At 41.9% G+C, this 21016-nt stretch overlaps 1 protein-coding gene across 2 annotated transcripts in view; it reads left to right on the top strand.

The window, feature by feature from the left end:
• NCSTN (nicastrin) overlaps positions 1–21016 on the top strand; it is a 184300-nt gene that overhangs the window by 25659 nt on the left and 137625 nt on the right. For both annotated transcript variants that reach the window (XM_069217917.1, XM_069217916.1), the window contains exons 3-6: positions 6455–6578; positions 12019–12137; positions 15935–16080; positions 16715–16865. In XM_069217917.1, coding sequence (XP_069074018.1) covers positions 6455–6578; positions 12019–12137; positions 15935–16080; positions 16715–16865 — 540 coding nt within the window. The remainder of the gene's footprint in view (positions 1–6454; positions 6579–12018; positions 12138–15934; positions 16081–16714; positions 16866–21016) is intronic.

Genomic DNA, 21016 nt, shown 5'->3' with positions numbered 1-21016 from the left:
CTTTTCACTAAGTACAAATCACCCTTGCATCTTTGCTGTTTTATTGAATGGGCATGGAAAGTAACAGACCAGGGCTGCATAACTGATCATAGGCAGAGTGGTGAACTGCTTTTGGAGGCCCCATGAATCCCGCCAACACACAGGAGTGCCAACTTGTGTTTCTCCCCGGTGGTGAGACCATTTCTAAGAGTAAGGTTTAGTGTAGGCTCTTGATGTAAACCAAGAACATACTCATCCATGTTTTCCTGATTGTTGGGGATAGAAACTTCACACCCAGTATGGTGAGGCACGTCCTGGGGAGAGTGTGGCGCTTAAAAAAAAAAAAAAAAAAAAAAAAAACTGCGATTCTTTTTAGTGGGATTGAAGTAAGACCTTCAGACAACCCCCCAAAAAATGTTGGATGTCATAGGGAAAAAGATTAAATGACTGCAGGTTAGGCATTTGGTGTTAGACTCACTTGTGAGAAGAGGGCCCCAAGGATGCTCATGCAGTTCAAGAAACTTGTTAAGTTATTGGAGGCTTTCTATATCCCATATTTGTTGTATTCGAAACAGTTCTTTAACAAGGACGAAAACCTGTTAAAGGGAACTACGCATAATTCTAGACCTTGGTCTGTGGGTGGACATACCTATCTGAATGAAGATTTCTCTGAGAGAAGCAGGGGGTTGAATTTTCCGAGCTTTGTATCACTGCCACTATACACTGGCAACACCTGGGGTGGTAGCCATTGCTAAAGTGACAGGGAGGGAATAGGCACACTGACACCTGCTGTGGACTTTGCATTGCCTGGCACCAATCTGGAGAGAGATGCTTAAGGCTATTAAGCGAGGCCATGGGTCTTGATTAGCAGCAGTACCAAATGTGATACTGTTGAGCAGCCTCTTCCGATACTTTGTGATCTCTCCATGCTAGAACAAGCATTTGCAATACAATGGGTCTCACGTTTGCTCGAGTTAGAGCTATTAGCATTGTAAATTCCTAACTGGACTTTTCTTGCCACATAAACAAAAAATAAGAGGTAAAATAGTTGGCATAAGCGAGTCGATTCAAAGCGCCGTTGCTGTGAGTGCCAAGGAGAGAGACCGAAGGAAAAAGAAGTTCGCTCACAGTTAAAGTTATCGGCAAAAGTGCAATTATGGCCAAGGTGGTAACCAAACCGCCCCAAGGAGTGACAAACGTAAAGCATTTACCAACGCAAAGGAAGGATTTTTGAAAGGCAAGCCTATGAACGAGTGACAGCGATGGGTGTGCGGTAGGCATCGTTAAAAGCACAGATACATACCAACACATCAGAAAAGCAGTGATTGCATGCTGCTATGCTCAACCTAAAAAGGAAAATCAACAAGCATATGAGAAAAACACTATCATATGGTCCTAGTGACAAATAATCTCGCCAAGATTGATGGGGCTCCCTCCTCTGTTGCGTACAAATGATAGTATCTGCTTCATTTTAGGAAAGAAAGAAGCAATAACACTTTGATTAGATTGTATGCAATAGTGGGGAGTAGATGGGGAATCCTCAGACTTAAGTTTCGGCTGGAGTGGAGGGGATGGGGTTCTCAGGTTTATAAGCAAGTTAGGAAATGCCAGATGTTGTACAGATTGAATCAGGTCATATGTTTTTAAACCTCCTTTAAAACATATTGAAACTTGAAAACCTAAAGAAGACCAGCTCACAAATCAGAGTTACATCTTTGATGTTCATTGATTTCTGTATTTTCAGTGATTTATAAAGATCGGCTAGAGCCGTGTTTCCCAAACTGTGGGCCGTAACCCACTGGTGGCTCACCAGCGTAGTTTTGGTGGGCCGCGAAAGTCTGGGCAATAAATAAAGATGCCTCTACATTCTGTTTTTTCTTTGACATTTTTTGCTTTAGAGACCAAGGTTAAATTATAGGCTATATGTCTTCCGAAAGATTGTTGCTTATGGAATTGTTGTTTACTTTTCATTTTCTGACTTTGAAAAGTGAGGGAAGTTTTTAAAGTGAATTATGTGAAAATCTTGCTGCAGTACAGAAAAGTTGTTTCTTTGTAGCCTGCAACAATATGTACATACCTGTAAATGAACTGTATTAATTCGGCAGTTAGGAAAAACAAAAATGAAGTGCATTTTTTTGTAATTTTGACGTGTGCTGGAAACATAGTTGTTAATGGGGATAAAACAAATCGGGACCCTTTACTTCACTATGCACAGTTGATAAATATTCACAGAAATCCAATTTCCATACATTATTATTTGTGCGCTATATAGTTTTATCATTAAAACAGTATGTCTGTGCAAAGTTAGTGGCAACTGCAAAAGAAAATGTACTGCCTGTAAATGACAGTGTACTACAACATGATGCTTTAGTTACATTAAAAAACGTATCCTCTCCATGTCTATTAAAGTTATGTGGGTCATGAAAGTTTATCGTTCTAAACAGTGGGTTGTGGTTCTGAAAAGCTTGGGAACCATTTTCCTAGAGGTTTTTTTTTTATTGAAAGGTAGGCAGGCTGTAGTTTTCCATGGGTATTCCTGTTAATATTTCAAGTGTCCACTGTCCTATTAATGTTCTTCATAGGCTAAAAAAAAACACAACATTACAGATTAGGAATTGAGATTGTGGGGGGGGGGTCCATTCCTTTTCCCAGAATAGAAAATAACTTATTTTCTACACTTTTGCAGAAGACTGAGTATGTACTTTTCGGAGCACGGACATTATCTGCATGGATTTTGTGAATAACCACATGCTTAAAAGTTGAAGTCTTTAGTGCCTTTCATGACTGGCTCCATTCCCTAGCCGTCTGCTCCACTCCTCAGGGTGGGCACATTGTCAGTACTTTAGCTCTCCATTTAGGTAATTGTGTTTCTTCATGTGTATCTTGGAGTGGGCTAACTTCTCCGTCACCATATAAAAGTTTTTTTTCAGTCCCTTATAACTTGGTGTGTTTACCCACAACATGTTTGGAACATACCTGAAAGGTTCCTGCATTTGTGTGCCTGGTTTGTCATGTGTCCATCTGGACGGGAGTACGCTGGAGTCCTTTAAACTCCACATATTTGTGTTGCAGATAATGATGAGTTTCTCTGTGCTGGCTGGTGTGTTTTGGATTTATGAGCCACTATGTATAAATAGCCTGTCTTACTTCATCATCAGATAAGCTTGTTAGGTGGGGAGAGGTAGTCGACCGCGCGCCCTTGAAGTTAGAGATCTCCCTTGGTGGAATGAAACATACCTCCCTCCCTTTTGTTGCATCTGGCTAACCTCCCACTGAAATGGCTGTTCTACAGAGCTGTCCTCTTTGATACAAATAATGTAGTGGTATTCTGAAATACAATAGTAGAAGAAAATCCCCAATGACTAATCCTCAAGGTATTTTAATTGTTGTTCTTCAACTAATGCTTACAGATATCTGCAACCAGAAAAAAAGAAATTTAACATAACATCTTTTTTTTAGCAAATTATTTTTTTATTTATATACAACTGACCACACCACCAGAAATGAATTCCTGAAGTTCATATTGAATTAAAAACGAGGTTCCTGTTGTGTGGCAGACGTCCTACCAAAGAGAAAATGAGACACTTCTGCTTCCAACATAGTATGCCAGCAACAATGGACATTTAAAACTGTCAACACGTTTCGTTGGACAAAATACTGATATTATTCACCTTCTTCCGGACCATCTGATGAGTGGTGATAGACTTTGATGCTCGAATCTAGTAAATATCATAGCAGTTCAAAGTGACTGAATTTACACTGTATAATAAGGAAACTTAAGGGGGTATTAAAGCAACCTTCACAATACCAGGAATTTCATATATTCTAGAGATGCTGATCTATCTTGTGAAAATTATGGATCTGAGGGAGGAATATAGCCCGGGCAGGTTACAGACAACAAAGATATCCGACCCACAGTTGGCAGCCCTTTATAAGGTTGGAAGTAGGGTCAATGGCAGCTTGGTAGACTAGTAGGTCTAGATATGTCGGTGAGACAACCATCCCTGGTCCGCACAGAACTGAAGAATAGAACCCTTAAAGAAAAGCAGGAAAGAGTTTCCACAATAAATAGGTAACCAACAGAGCAATTCCATAAGCTTACTGCTAGACCTGTAGATAGAAAGAAGACTTGCCTGACTGAGGTGTGGGTCTGTGCCTGCTATAAGGATCTGACATGATCTAAAGATAGAGAACGAAGGCCCAAATAAAACAAAGTGCATGCAAGAGAGGGGAATCTGAAAACAGGGAAATTATCCAGGAACCCCAACATCACCCCAGGCTATCTGCTTAAGATAAACAAGCGAGACACCCATTTGGAATATCTTGATACATCATCTTAACATGTTGAGAAGGGTGAGCCTGCTTCGTCCCCAACTAGCATTGTGCAGTATCTATGCATACGTCTTCTCCCTCAGCTCTGATAACTCGACTTTGAAACCTTATTCCTGTTTTCTGAACTTTTGATTCCTCATCCTAGCTGTCCTATATCTGGAGAAATTGACGGTTAGAGCCATGCTCACATTTTCATTAGATTGAACTTAAGGCCTCCAGTTCTACTATGACATGCAGTGGTAAGGCTGGTCTTGTGGGTGCCTTTCCACCAGGACACATTTTTGAGGTGTAATTTTATGTACACCGGCAAGAGAACATACTCCTTTTGTGATAAATAGCAAGAGCTGGGCCACTAGTTTGGTAACTGCCCACAGATGTCCCCAAGGAGGTTTTCCAACACCTGATATGACTAGTCAGTTATTTTGTGAATTTGCAATATCAAGGTGTTTTGACTTTGGCTCTGAGCAGCCCCTGAGAAATGGGGAATTACATAGGACTCAAGATTAAAGCTCTTACAGCTTGTTTTCTAAGCAGATATTTTACCACCTCTCAGATGATGGAATGTAGCGGGTGGAGGTGCGGAACAGAGACTGCAGGAATGTATACTAATGTGGAGCCTCTTCGTCCTGTTCAGCTAAATTGGGAATCCCAACAAAACCTTTTAATGTAATGAGAGTTAGGACTCTTGTACCTAGGAACCACAACCATTAGTGTTCACCTGTAGCCAGTTAGGCTGCTGGCCCTCAGAACTACAGAAAAAGTGCAAATCATGCAAGAGTGGGCTATTTCTTGGGTGGTGAATTTATAATGTTGCCATTATTAAAGACTCACCATTTTTAGGAGTTTATCCATTAATTTGTGAGCGTAGGTGGCTAGACCAAAGTAGATCCTTTGTGCTGGTGTCCTTGCCTAAATATTGTCATTGAAATCTTTAGTTTTAAAGAGTAGATCGAAGCACATTCAAGCAGAGCTGAGAAAAGCTAAGCCTCACCCGTAGAATAAAATAGGTCTTCTCCCTCAATATTAAACTGTTTCCTACTGCTTAATGCCAGGAACCTTAGAACAAAATGTGGGGTTGATTGTTCTGACCCAGGCAGTAATAGACCTTTCTTGTACTCTTTTGTATAACCTATAATTTACTTGATGTGGAGTCATTTTCCATAGATATGTTAAGAGCTGACTGGACATTCATGTTGTTAACACAGCTGAAGTGTTAATCTCCCGCTGAATTAAACTTTGACGTCTTGACCTGCTACCATCAGAGCCAAGTCTTGAAAGAATAATTGCTAATTCAGTTTGAACTCGAAGTATTGGGGCTCTCTAATACCAATATTCAATAATGATAACTATTTCTGACTGTGTGTGGACTCCACGAAAAAAGCTTCATAAATACCCAACAAAAGCAGAGGCTGAGAACTGATGCAAATCCTTATCAAGTTTAGAAACTAGGCACTGCAGATTTAGTATTGGCCAATGTTATCCTCTTGAACTGATCTACTGAGGGACGGGGGGGGGGGCTTGGTAACTCCCAGGTTGAATTACAATGCTTGTGGCCATCAAGGATCTCAATTGGTCTTCATTTCTAATAACTTGCATAAATTGGCATCGATTATGTTGTTGTAAATATTTTTTTAATCAGATTTGATAACTGTTGATCGATCAGTTGGTATTGATGTGAAGTTGACATTCTGAGCCTCTTTTATTCAACATCTTCATACTTAAAATACCCCAATGAGAAATGTCCATATCATGTTTATATATCATGTTTTGAGTTGTACAGTTACATCATAATTGAATGGTTAGTCCAGTAAGTGTAAGATAGATTTGTTTCCCCTACTCACTGATTTTACAGTACTTTAGTTAAGTTATGCAAATCTATATGTATATGTAGTATTTGTGCTTAAGTACAATATCTTGTAATGTGGAATGCAACGCTGCAGCCTTTTTGGGACTCTTGCTTTGCATTGAATTGCTTGTGGGTGGGGTGTGGTCAGTCTGCTGTAATGTTCATGGGACTAATTGAAATCTAAAGCCTTTTTCATAAACCTCCAGTATAAGGAATGAGCTCTCCTGTGCTCAGAATCTGGCTTCAGTATATCAATCTTTGAAAAAAGCTGACTTTCGTCTTTACCTCTCTTGACAGCTTCAATCAGTGGAGACACAGGTGTGATTCATGTAGTAGAGAAGGATGAGGACCTCAAGTGGGTGTTGGAGGATGGACCAACTCCACCCTATATGGTTCTTTTGGATGGAGAGCTCTTCACAAGGTAACACAGGAGACACAACAAAAATATTCTGACGTACTTTTGTGATACAAATTAAAAAAAATATTGTTTGCATTCTGTTACGTGTAGACTAAGGTCTGCCTTTCAATAGCCAGTTAAATAGAATCCATGGTGCCTGATTACTAGTTGAGGAAAACTCAGGGTTATTTTGCCACCAGCATGGCATAAAAACTGCTGACCTGGTAATTAGATGTAATATGTGGCTTCAGTATGTATCGCACCAAAACGTGCAAGGCTTGCTTTTTTCCAGGACTTTTACTTCTGTAGGTTTTACCTGACAAAGTATGTCAGGTGTGGGTTGGAACTGTAAAATTTTTTATAGTTATTGCACAACTTGTAATTATGAATCCTGTGAGAATTTGGTTTTGCAGTGATTTTTACAACCACCGTCCTATTCAAACCCTAACAATCCTGTGTAAAATGGACAGAAATGTCTGCATTTACCCTCTGAAGCTGCAAAGCGATTCTTGTGATTGCTAGGTGTACAAAACTGGATTCTGGTTGCACAAGCTACCCATGTTTTGTTTGGTTTTTGATGCAACTTTGACTGGAGTGCAATGGTCTCCTGCTATCCAGGTCTGTAGTGCCAGTGTTCCTTCCTCAAAACAAGACACCTGGTCAGTTGATCCCCAAGTGGCCAGGCCCTTCAGCACTTCTGTAAGTCCCAAATAAATGGTGCTTCTGGTAACTAGAGTAGGGGTACTAAAGCAGCCTCCCCAAGAGAAGCAGCACCACATGTGCCACACTGAGGGACTCGGCACCAAACATAGACAGACGGCCAGTGCAGACTCCGTGACAAGGTGCTACAAAAAGTGAAAATACAACATGGCATGCACCTTTAAGCCATGTCCACTAACACTGCTTGTAATTTTTGAAGTCACCCCTACAGCAGGCCTTACAGCCCTAAGGCAGCGTGCATTATATTTCAGGTGAGGGCATATCTGCATGAGCAAGTATGCCTCTGTTATGTCTTTGTTGATTCTTAGACATAGTAAGTGAACAGGGAAGCCATTTTAAATACATGTGTGAAACACTGGTTAATACGTGTACCCCAGCTGCATGATGACTACAATGAAAATAGGGATGTTTGGTATCAACCATTTTGTATAAATAAATCCTCACTGATTCCAGTGATTGATTTATTAATACATGCACCCAGAGGGCTCCTTAGAGGTGCCCCCTGAAAATCTACCAACTGCTGGTGGGCCGACTGACTGGTTTCCACCAGTCTGCCACCAACAGATGTTTCTGACCCGTCCCAAGGTTGAGAGCTTTTGCTCTTGGGCAGTCAAAAACAAAGCCTACTCTGGCAGGGGGTGTTAACGCACTCCTCCCATCAGGATGATCTGCATTCCAAGGCAGGGGGGTTTCATGCCCCAAACCCCCTCTCCAATTTTGGGAGGACTGGTGGCACTTCGAGAGGTAACCAGACTCTCCTGTGGAGTAGCATAGCTGCTACCCTGCAGGGATACTCACAAGGACTCTGGACCACCAAACCCCAACACCAGACACCACTGCTTCACTTGTGCCCCCCCCCCCCATCCAGCCTGAGTTGAAGTGGGCCAACAGTGCCAGTGTTGTTCTGAGGCCCTCCACAGCCAAAGCCCACCTTGGGTTTACAAACAGTGGACTTCCTGGCGCTGCCTGCAGCCTCTTTCTGCAGGGCCTCTCCAACCGCGAGTATCCCCTGCACGGAACCCAACGCCCAAAAGACACCACTGCACCCGAGACCCACAGCCTGAGTAGAAGTGGGCCAATGGTGGCCCTACATGCCAGAGGATCTCCAGGGCGGCGCCCCTCTGTGGGTTTCCACAGACTGGCTGCTCAGTCCCTGCTTGCAGCCACTCTCTGACCAGATCGATCTCCTTTGAAGTGAATGGGATACTGATGTCGTAACACACTTCTGCACCTGGACGCCCCAGAGCCCCCTGAGGTGAACTGTTGGTGAGACCTGAGGCCTTGGACCTTTCCCCATACTCTCCTCAAGTTCATAAGAACAGTCGTGTAAGCCATTGCTAAGTACCCATTTGCAGTGTCTGTTTCTTTCCCATAGGTTAATATTAGGGCACCCAAGGTTGAAAAGCACCTCTAAACCCAGATGCCTCAGTGCCTCCTGAAGTGACCCGTTAGTGCTGATTTGGACTTTGCCCCATACTTAGCCCATCTCCAGAAGATTGGGTCCTGTAAGTCGCTGCTAAATACCCACATGCAGCACATGTTTTTCACCATAGGATAACAATACAGCTCCAAAAATTGCACTATCAACTTTTGAAAACTGTAAAAATTCATAACTCAATAAGCACTCACTTGATTCCAATGATCTTGGTATGAAAATGTATATACAAGTATGTGTTATTTTTATAAATTGGTGTCGGACTTATTTATTGAGTGTGTCTCGCTTTACTGCCTTTGTATGTGCAATACATTCTTAGCACTACCCTCTGATATGCCTATCTCTTGCCCACACTACCACAAAAGGGAGTATTTGAGGTGTAATTTGTGCCTGTGTACCTCTTCTGGGGTTTTCTTGGACTCTTCACGCAGTGTACCTCGTTTTGGTCCACTATATAAAGAGCCAACGTCTTACACTGGCCAGCTCTTAAGATTTTCCACGAAGAAGGAACCAGAAAAGAGAAAGACTGACCTCCTCCAATCTGTTGCATAATGCTTGAAAGTTTATTCATATTGGAACTGAATGACTGCAAAATGCAAATGATCCTGGAATCCCTCATTTTGTCTTTGGTGAAAAAAAAAAAAAAACGGGATACTGTGCCATGCTGAGGCATATAGACCATACTTTGCCTTGAAAGTACAGCAACACTTTATAGTGAACGCCAGTTCCCAGTCCACCAGTCAAAAACGCCAAATCATATTTTATTCAGGAAAACATTTGGGCCACAGGACTCTGTGATTTATTAACTGCATATGTAGGGTAACCTAGATGAAGGTAATTCCCGTAGTCTAATTGCCATAGTAGTTGATTTCAAAACGTCTTGAGGGTACCAGAAACAAGAGTGTTGTTTGTTATGCTAAGTGCAGTTAACGAAGTAATTGTCATCACAGAAATAGGACTTGGATCATATAGAAAGACAAATTTGATCTCACCAATAATCTAAAGTTGCTTTACAGAAACTGTATAGAAACTAGCTAGTTGCTGCATTCCAGAGTAAACGTATATTGCACTATTAGAACAATAAGTAGTTCAGTGTTTTGCTGAAAAAATATGACTTTAGAATTAAAGGTCAAATGACTGACTTGTGAGGATTACTAATATGGTTATAGTTGCTAAGATTTCCAATGTTAGTAATTGATGTATAATCTCAGAAATACTAATGCTTATTTCCTGAGTATGCCACTTTGGAGAAATAGTATTTGTTCTAAGCAATCTCCAAACTGTTTGTAGCTGTTCAGATCTTTTGTACAGAGCTTGGCAAGTATATTGTAGCTTCTAGCCATTTCACAGCAGTTTTGCTATGTTGTCAAACTGGTAATCGTGCCATGGAGAAAATGTCTCTACGTTAGTTTAAGAATTTTGTGCAAAGAATAACTATTTCCCCTTGCTCCTAATTCAGAAGTATTCGATTTCATAAGGGATGCTTAGGCTCTTTGATGTTCAGAGCAGATACGGAGTTCTAAACTGTACATTTTATCCATATTCAGTTTTAGAAATGTAGCTGATGGGGCATAACTATATTTGCTAACATAATTTGTAGAAAAAAATTGATACCTAAATAGTAAAACAAGGTTTTAGGAACACTATTGCCAAAACAAAGCCTGGCATACTTTAATTAGGGTAAGTGTATTGATGACCTGTGTTAGTAACTCCCACAACTATTTGGCACAGGCCCGGAGTTCAAGCAGAAGCTGTGGTTAAAGTATATCATACAGGTAAATCCTCCACCCAATATTAAACTTCCCAAGAAAAATAGTCTCCTCACAATCTAAATTTAAAATTGAGATTATATCAGCAAGTTAAAGTCTAAATGTAGCATTACATTCCGGTATATGGCTTAAGGTATTTCCTTGCCATAAGTCAACTTGTTTGTACTTTTGTTTCTCTTTCCGTGTTTGTGGCGAAATGTAAAACTTGATGGGGTTGCTTGCACTATTGCACATCCATTTGTCTTTTAATATGTGGTTTCATAGAGCACAAACTGAGCCCAAAAAGAAAGGGAGGTAGGTAGGGAGGCTAAAGGTACATAAGGTAGGAAATTATGCATACAGTATTATAAAATATCACTGGTGTGTACAATTAATGGGTTGAACAAAATAAAAATGAAGCAGTGTGAGAATAAATACGTGTAAATTGCAGGAATTATATAAGATGTTCAGTACTTTGGCATCAAGAAAAACTGGAGATGGGTTCAAGTTGATGTGATGTTAAAATGGGACATACTGTATTTCAGCCCACTTTGAAGGCTTGATAGGGTGGGTTTATCCTGATTTACCGATGAAATAGAGTATCATCTCTAGGCCCATGAGTAGGTTTGTTTTACTTTTTTTTTTTTCTTTTAAATTCTGAAAGATTGATGGTCAAGAGATGGATCAGAGTTCTGAAGGAAGTGAAGGTGACTGGGGTTAACCAGTTTATGGTCTAGGTAGGTCAGTATTCCAGAGTGAAGTGTTTTATGGACAGTGCAACCTCACCTGAATATAATCCTGTCCTTAATAGGAAGCCATTTAAGTGCAGTCACAACTGCTGTAATATGTTCACACATTTCAGCATTTATCATCAGCCTAGCATCAGTGTGCAATTCTGCTTTAAGAGAAATCAGGTGGATCTTTGGAGACACTAATGTAGGAGTTGCTCCTATGGTCTACAACCCATAGCATTAGAGATTTACAGTTGTTTGAAGTCCTTTTCAGGGAAATACCACTGTATTAGTCTTGGGAATCAGAATTCGCTCTGCATAGTTTCATTTGGCAAATTATCACATAGTACACTCATTTTCAGTTGTGTTTTTCATAGTGAATGACAAACTACTGCCCTCATTCATAAATACTGCTATCGAGAAAAATGGCAATAAAGGGCATATCTACCTTGAAAAGATGGTTACTCAATAACGAGTGAAGTGCACATTTACCTGCACGGCTCCAGATAAGAAAACACTTCCAACGGGTGGCATAGTATCATGGTATTTTAAAGAACTTTGCACTGCCTCTGCCTGCATGGCAGCTTAACTGCAAAGAAAATGTACTATTTTTCCTGCATTAAGTGAGGCACTTTCAACAAACCATACATCATACCATCGAAAGTGAAACCAACAAAGCATTAAATCTTGTAGCATTGTGCTTATACTAGTGTGGGATACATTTTGTGTTTTTCTGTCTTGCTTTATATTTCCCCAAAGTAGAGTTGTGATTGAAATCATTGAGTTGTCTCACAGTTTCCTTTGTTTTGTTCTGTTCTTGTTTGTGCTAGGGATACCATGTTGAAGCTAAAGGGGGTCTCCAGGCTCTCTGGAATGGCTGTGGTCCGGTCTAAACCTAACCCACCTGCAGGATTCTCGAAGGACCTCCCATGTCCCAATGATGGATTTGGTAAGAAAAGTAACATCTTTGATCTCCAACTTATATAAATTGTTTGGGCTCCTTGGCATTACTGATTTTGGATTGGAGTCCCATAACAAACTAAGTAACTTTGATCATAGGTATTATTAAGGTATTCTACAGATAGACATTTAGTCCTTCAAATAAATTTAGCACTCTTTTTTTTTTTTCTATGGTCGGATACTTGTATGATCCTTCTTCACTCTGTCCCGATACATGTCAGGTGGAGCAAAATTTCTGTGTGGAATTCCATTATCCCGGATCACAATTGGCCCATTGTTCCCAGGTGCAGAAACACTGGACCAGCCAGTAATTCTGGCTGATAAAAATCTGATGAGACTTACGTACTGTCATTCTGTGTCTACACATTCATTACCCACCTGTTCTGAGGTGTCTAACTCACAATATGTGGAATAATGGTAATTCTGATCGCTGGAATCTTTGCATGACATTCTGACAGACTTGTAATTGGGCCCTTAGTGCTGTTTCCAGATATAGGTTGGCTGATTGCCTGGTCACATCTTTAATTATTTTTATTTAGTTAAAAAGGCATATTGCATGAAGTCACACTATCACGTTTTTTTTTTTTGTTTTTTTCACCGTGGGTTCACTAGTGTTTTTTTTTTTTCGTTTTTTTTTCACAATTGCTAACGGTGTTGTAGTGGGGCTCTTTGCCAAACTGGTCGAGTACACCATGAAGTCCCATATTGTTAATTTTATCTGTGAGATCATTAAATGTTTCTGTATCTTCAGGACCCGTTGGCACATCTTCATTTCTTTACCGTCACAAGTGAGCCCCCGAGTAAATGGTGATGCAAATACAGAGCCAGTGAAAGTAAAGGCTGGAGATGAGATTAAAAAATACAGTGTGCAAAAGCAGTTGGAGAAGAGACTTATGAAGTTTAACAGCATGTGCTGTTGGCGATGATGTGCCTTGCGCTCTATAGCTACCTAGCAGTTGGTTTGGTGCAGCACCCAAATATAATTGTCAGTGTATCAGCCATCATAAACAGTGCTCCTAAATATGGTGTGTGTGTGTGTGTGTGTGTGTCATTTTTTGTTTTGCCTATAACTTTGGCACATCTTCGAATCTTCACAAAACTAGTGTCCTGGTCACTTCAAGTGCTGTCTGGAAAGTTTCAGGGTGATCCGTCATGGGAAAGGAGAGAAAAGGGGTGGGGGGGTCCCAAAATGCGTTTTGCAAATGCAATTTCCCATAGGGATTTAAGACACGACTACAGCTCAAACCGCTGAACAGAATTACACCAAATTTTACATAAAGCTAGATCTTGGTCAAGAAAGATCTCATTTTGTAATTTCATGTAAATTCCTTCCATTGCTTAGGAGTTTTTGAAGGAAAAAGACATTTGTATATCAAGGGAGACAGATCCACTTGTGGAGGATCCTATAATGTTTTTTAGGTGATCCGCAGGCCCCCGCGGTGTTCATCACCACCTGCCCAGTGTAAACTCATGAATAATCTGCAGATCCAAAAAAAAGAATGGAAACAAAATAACACCCACTAACACACCAACACCACCTGCACGCAGCTTTGGGTTGGATTCATGTTGAATATATAAACATGCAGTAAAAGGATATTACTTTACATTAATTAAAAAAAAAAAAAAAAAGGAATTCACTGAAAAAAAAACAAAGGTTATGGAAAAGTTATAGTTAGGTTGACGTTTCACCCATGCACAACCATAGAAATTCAGCAGTTATAGTTACACTTACAGTTGTACTTATCTGAAGAAACTATAACTCATGGCTTTAAGTAACTTTAGGCTAAGAATTATTCTGGGCCAGAACAACACCCAAACAGTCAACTGGACGTGTGGAACAAAACCCTGCAGACACATCTGGCTATGAAGACATGTGCGATGCGGTTGCGTAGTGCCTAGGTCCCAACAGTACACGTCTCTGATTGTGACAATTGCGCAACATCCAGCACTACCTTTTCCATAGAACATAGCACACACAGTCAATACTGCATTAATAGATATGAATTTATTAAACTGGACATATTTTTTCTCAGTATCTCATTCTAGGTTTGGCAGTTTGATTTATTGCTCTGGGCTGTATTAGACCCTCATTGTGAGTTTGCATGTAGGATATGGGGGAGGGGATACATGCACTTTACACTGTGGTAAAACCTAAACCACTTTATAACCCGTTCAGACCTGCAGATCTCTTAAGGGGAAGGTAAATATTTCTCTGGAGTAACGGAAAAAGCAAGATGGGTTAACATTTTTCCAAGGGTGATTTTACCTGTCACAATTATCAGAATTGCACTGGGTGGTGGGGGCAGGGTGTTTGCCCACTTTGTGCACCTCTTGGGAACTTTGTTATTACAGACGTAGAAGCATACACTTGCACACCCACTACTGTTACACAGATTGTGCAGGCACACATATGATGCTGGCACAATCCTAAAGTGGGGTGGTCCATCATGTGCATGGGGATGTGACCCAGTGCCAATAAAGAAACACTTTACCACTGCTCCAATACTTTATTGCATTCATTGAGGCAGAGCATATAGTATAATCGGGTGGGCCACAAACTTGTGGCGCCCAGTTAATGTGGCGCTAAAGACACCTCTCAGGAGGGGTTGAACAAAGCCTCCCACACATCTCCCTGAAGGTGAGTTCAGTCTCGCTCCCTGTCACTACATAGTAAAAAGGCAGATGAGTGGCTCCAAACAGCTGGAAAACCTTTCACCAGTGCACTGCTCCTATGGCAGACACAAGCTTGCGGCTGCACTGTGGGCAGCACATTTAATGTGATGTGGCTCACTCACCCACTCTCTGCCTGGCTCACCGAGCTAAAGGTGTGTTTGTATTGAGGAGCAGATCTGGAGAGTGCACCCAGTGATACGAGCCCTGTGATCACACAGTCTAGAAGCATTGCAGTGGCATTGACACTTCTCTCACATTAAATTTTAGCCTGTATGTATCATTTTACTACTTTCTTCATTCCATTTTTTTTGTTTTGTACAATATATTTATGGAATATTTACTTTATTCAAATGTATTTTATTAAGACTTCTTTGGTTTATTTAGCTAAGTATAAGAAAACAAATGACAAATGTATTTTTTATGAACATATTTCTTCTACAAAATTATTTACCATTATTCTGTACATTTTTTGGCAGTAGTACTTCACTATATTGTTATTTATATCCTGTTAACATTGCCTGAGCAAAACATACAGCTTATGAGTACCAGTTTGAAACCTAAGTATGGTTATATACAACTGTAGGGTGACCAGTTAACCTTTCCAAAGGACCTGCTACTGCCCGGCAGCACTTGTGGCAGTGGTTTTAATAACCATTGATTATTTGAGCTGGAAACGAACCTCTGTAAATTATGGAACCGATGATAAATTATGTGACGAGTGTAGCAAATCCATAATTTCGTGGTAAGGCACCTTTCTGCAAAATTGCATATTTCCAGTGACCCTTTCTACATATTTGCAATTTGGCACTGATGCCCTCACGTGGAACCATTCTAAAGTTAATAAATTCTACGAAAATGCTCATTATGTAGACCTAGAGTTACAAATAATGAACTTTCCCTTCTTGGTAAAGTGTCTGCTGTGCTGGGATGCAAGATGGGATCGCTGTCCTTAGCGGGACAGTGCTAGAGTTGTGCTATCCTTTTCAGGAATGTTTTTTTGTGATTGATGTGTTGATAAATGCTGACCCAGTTGAAAACCCTGGACCGTAAATAATATTAAATGTTATTTTGGGGTGATAATATAATCTGTCATTGCCACTGTGTCTTCCTCAGGGGTCTATTCAGCAAACTACGGGCCTGAATATGCGCATTGCAACCAAACTATTTGGAATCCATTTGGTGATGGACTTTCTTATGAGGATTTTATGTTCCCCATTTTTCTGATCAATGATGAAAATGAGACGCAAGTTATCAAACAGGTATTTTTCAGTCATCGGAATGTGCAATATTCTTGAAAGCAAGGTCTTCGATGAATGCAGCTAGTATAATTGGGGATGTGCCACTGAGTCTACATAAATATTATTGTTTATCTACATTCAACAATCTCATCATCCCAAAATATTATTTGTTTGTATGAAGTGTAAGTGGAGTCAGTGGTTCCCCCAAATGTTGTGGAATCCTATTGTCTGTCTCCTGACCGTGAAGTATTTATAGCAAGCAGGAAGAGGATCCTTGTGTGTTCATTTAAGCCTTTCCCTCGTCCTCCTCTCCTTTGCTAAGTTATAGCAGCATATGCAGGTCTTCTGATAGGATCAAAGCTGTATACTTTGGAAAAGAAGACGTTTCTGCCACTTTCAACACCAAAGAAATTAACACATTCATTTTTCATGGTGTTTAGAGACCATTGCCTTTCTGACTACTAAAACCACATGTACTAAAGTAGAGTTTTTCTCTACAAGGGAAACATGGTTATTGTCCATGTAAAATCAAAGCAGGAATATCTACTGTGTGGCTTAACCAGCATGGCAGGGTACTCTTTGTATTTTTTCTTCCCTTCTTATTCTCGCTCAGCTCACTGCTTATCTGATTTCATAATTTTGTTTTTGTCTCCAGTGCTACCAGGAGCACAACATTCCTGTGAATGGGTCAGTTCCGCAGTACCCACTGTGTGCCTTGCAACTCTTCTCTCACATGCATGCTGTCACCAATACAGTTACTTGTATGCGACGCAGTTCTATTCAGAATACATTCAGCCTTAACCCTGGTGAGTATACATAGTGATGTAGCAAGTGATTGCTCTTTTTTTAATTTAAAAAAAAAAAAAAAAAAAAAAAGCTTGGTATACCTGATGCCAGCTGCCTTGTCAGTGGGTTCCTTTAGCTGCTTTTGTGAATGTATGAGGTTTTTCTGTGGCATCCTGGGACCATTGGAAGCATGATTTTGCTTGAAAATGGACTATCCACTGATGAAAATACTTTTGGAGTGCGACTGAAGGTGTGTGAATAATTTGCTGAACTTGTTCTGTTGTACTTAGTTTCTTAGGAAACGAAAGAAAGTTACAGAGAGTGGAACCACTGGCAAACTAGACCATGGCCTCTTAGTTAATGACAATTCATTCATGCTCATATGTAATCTGGATGCTTTTTTTGCTTGAATATTGCAGGAATTGACTCTGCCACCAACTGTCTGCATGCAGGATGCTTACTTACATGGTTGACCTAACCTAGGCGCTTGTGAAGTGTTCTGTCGCATCTTGAAAACCTGGTTGACTTAGTATGTTATCCTTGTTAGGGTGATGACCTCTCAAAAATATAAATGACTCAACTTTTATCCCTGCAGAAGTGCCATCTGAGAGAATAATATTATGTCAGATTAAAAAAATTAAAATTAGTTGTCCTTAACAAGTATACATAATTTAGGGACTGAATATATCCTTGGTGGAGGGGATTACTCCGTCTCAACTGTGACATATATCTCGCCCGCCGTATTACAAGTTCCATAATATCGTGTGGAACTTGTAATACGGCGGACTGGATATCTGTGACGTTTGGGACAGATTAATCCCCCTCACCAGGGTCGTAATAAGCCCCCAGGTGTCTTCAGTGTTTTCAGGTCTGTCTTATAAAGCGGGCAGCCAAAGGCATTGACTTATGATAGCATTTGAAATCAGAATGACAGGAATTTATGCATCCTGGTTTTGTCGGACTTGCTGAACCCACCATCATGTCCTGTGTGGTTGCACACACCCTTCCAGTTCTTTGTAACTTTTTAGAGTGAGATAGGGAAGCCCTGGGGAAAAAAAGTGACCGAATGGTAAATAATTTGGCAATATAAGACACATGAATCTTTTCTATTTTACTAAAGGAGTGTGTGCCACACTACATCACCTTCCAGTTGAAGAACGGTGAAGTCAGGGATCTAGTTGAGTAGAGGAGTATTCTTCAGCTGGTGGGGCTGGCCCCTCAAAGAGTGGCAGATTGTCCCGTCCTGTCAACTAGAGCATATATTTTGTATGTAATCCAACTCTTCAAAAAATGTATCTTATTTGAAAGCCTCTAAACTGGGATATAACTCACATTATAGAAACATGGACTTTTTATACAGTGATGCGGCCAGAGAGCTTGTCTTAGACCTCTCGCCTCCTATTAAAGTCCTGTACACTGCTCCTTAGAAGAGTTCTGGTGCAATCTTCATACAGGCGGCTAGTGGTATTGTGAGAAAGTAGCCTCTTTCTAGCCTTGTTACTCCCACTTTTGGCCTGTTTGTGAGTGTATGTCAGGGTGTTTTCACTGTCTCACTGGGATCCTGCTAGCCAGGGCCCAGTGCTCATAGTGAAAACCCTATGTTTTCAGTATGTTTGTTATGTGTCACTGGGACCCTGCTAGTCAGGACCCCAGTGCTCATAAGTTTGTGGCCTATATGTATGTGTTCCCTGTGTGGTGCCTAACTGTCTCACTGAGGCTCTGCTAACCAGAACCTCAGTGGTTATGCTCTCTCATTTCTTTCAAATTGTCACTAAAGAGGCTAGTGACCAATTTTACCAATTTACATTGGCTTACTGGAACACCCTTATAATTCCCTAGTATATGGTACTAAGGTACCCAGGGTATTGGGGTTCCAGGAGATCCCTATGGGCTGCAGCATTTCTTTTGCCACCCATAGGGAGCTCTGACAATTCTTACACAGGCCTGCCACTGCAGCCTGAGTGAAATAACGTCCACGTTATTTCACAGCCATTTTACACTGCACTTAAGTAACTTATAAGTCACCTATTTGTCTAACCTTTACCTGGTAAAGGTTAGGTGCAAAGTTACTTAGTGTGAGGGCACCCTGGCACTAGCCAAGGTGCCCCCACATTGTTCAGAGCCAATTCCCTGAACTTTGTGAGTGCGGGGACACCATTACACGCGTGCACTACATATAGGTCAATACCTATATGTAGCTTCACAATGGTAACTCCGAATATGGCCATGTAACATGTCTAAGATCGTGGAATTGCCCCCTCTATGCCATCCTGGCATTGTTGGCACAATTCGATGATCCCAGTGGTCTGTAGCACAGACCCTGGTACTGCCAAACTGCCTTTCCTGGGGTTTCACTGCAGCTGCTGCTGCTGCCAACCCCTCAGACAGGTTTCTGCCCTCCTGGGGTCAAGCCAGGCTTGTCCCAGGATGGCAGAACAAAGGACTTCCTCTGAGAGAGGGTGTTACACCCTCTCCCTTTGGAAAATGGTGTGAAGGCAGGGGAGGAGTAGCCTCCCCCAGCCTCTGGAAATGCTTTCTTGGGCACAGATGTGCCCAATTCTGCATAAGCCAGTCTACACCGGTTCAGGGACCCCTTAGCCCCTGCTCTGGCGCGAAACTGGACAAAGGAAAGGGGAGTGACCACTCCCCTGACCTGCACCTCCCCTGGGAGGTGTCCAGAGCTCCTCCAGTGTGCTCCAGACCTCTGCCATCTTGGAAACAGAGGTGCTGCTGGCACACTGGACTGCTCTGAGTGGCCAGTGCCACCAGGTGACGTCAGAGACTCCTTCTGATAGGCTCCTTCAGGTGTTAGTAGCCTATCCTCTCTCCTAGGTAGCCAAACCCTCTTTTCTGGCTATTTAGGGTCTCTGTCTCTGGGGAAACTTTAGATAACGAATGCAAGAGCTCATCAGAGTTCCTCTGCATCGCTCTCTTCACCTTCTGCCAAGGAATCGACTGCTGACCGCGCTGGAAGCCTGCAAAACTGCAACATAGTAGCAAAGACGACTACTGCAACTCTGTAACGCTGATCCTGCCGCCTTCTCGACTGTTTTCCTGGTGGTGCATGCTGTGGGGGTAGTCTGCCTCCTCTCTGCACTAGAAGCTCCGAAGAAATCTCCAGTGGGTTGACGGAATCTTCCCCCTGCTACCGCAGGCCCCAAAAAGCTGCATGACCGGTCCCTTGGGTCTCCTCTCACACGACGAGCGAGGTCCCTCGAATCCAGCAACTCTGTCCAAGTGACTCCCACAGTCCAGTGACTCTTCAGTCCAAGTTTGGTGGAGGTAAGTCGTTGCCTCCCCACGCCAGACTGCATTGTTGGAAACTGCGTCTTTTGCAAATACTCCGGCTTCCGTGCACTTCCGGCGGAAATCCTTTGTGCACAGCCAAGCCTGGGTCCACGGCACTCTAACCTGCATTGCACGACTTTCTAAGTTGGTCTCCGGCGACGTGGGACTCCTTTGTGCAACTTCGGCGAGCACCGTTTCACGCATCCTCGTAGTGCCTGTTTCTGGCACTTCTCCGTGTGCTACCTGCTGCTAAGAGGGCTCCTTGTCTTGCTCAACGTCCCCTCTATCCCATGGTCCAATTTGCGACCTCCTGGTCCACAGCAGCATCCAAAAACGCTAACCGCACGATTTGCAGCTAGCAAGGCTTGTTGGCGTTCTTTCGGCGGGAAAACACTTCTGCACGACTCTCCACGGCGAGAGAAATCCGTCCACCAAAGGGGAAGTCTCTAGCCCTTTTCGTTCCTGCAGAAACCGCAGCATCTTCTGTCCAGTAGAAGCTTCTTTGCACCCGCAGCTGGCATTTCCTGGGCATCTGCCCATCTCCGACTTGCTTGTGACTTTTGGACTTGGTCCCCTTGTTCCACAGGTACCCTAGATTGGAAATCCACAGTTGTTGCATTGTTGGTTGGTGTCTTTCCTGCATTATTCCTCTATCACGACTTCTTTGTCTTTTGGGGAACTTCAGTGCACTTTGCACTCAATTTTCAGGGCCTTGGGGAGGGCTATTTTTCTAACTCTCACTATTTTCTAATAGTCCCAGCGACCCTCTACAAGGTCACATAGGTTTGGGGTCCATTCGTGGTTCACATTCCACTTTTGGAGTATATGGTTTGTGTTGCCCCTATCCCTATGTGTCCCCATTGCATCCTATTGTAACTATACA

The sequence above is a fragment of the Pleurodeles waltl genome, chromosome 12 (assembly GCF_031143425.1).
Source record: "Pleurodeles waltl isolate 20211129_DDA chromosome 12, aPleWal1.hap1.20221129, whole genome shotgun sequence".
Classification (NCBI taxonomy): Eukaryota; Metazoa; Chordata; class Amphibia; order Caudata; family Salamandridae; genus Pleurodeles; species Pleurodeles waltl.
The sequence above is the reverse complement of the archived record's forward strand: the minus strand, read 5'-3'. Positions and strand labels throughout refer to the sequence as shown.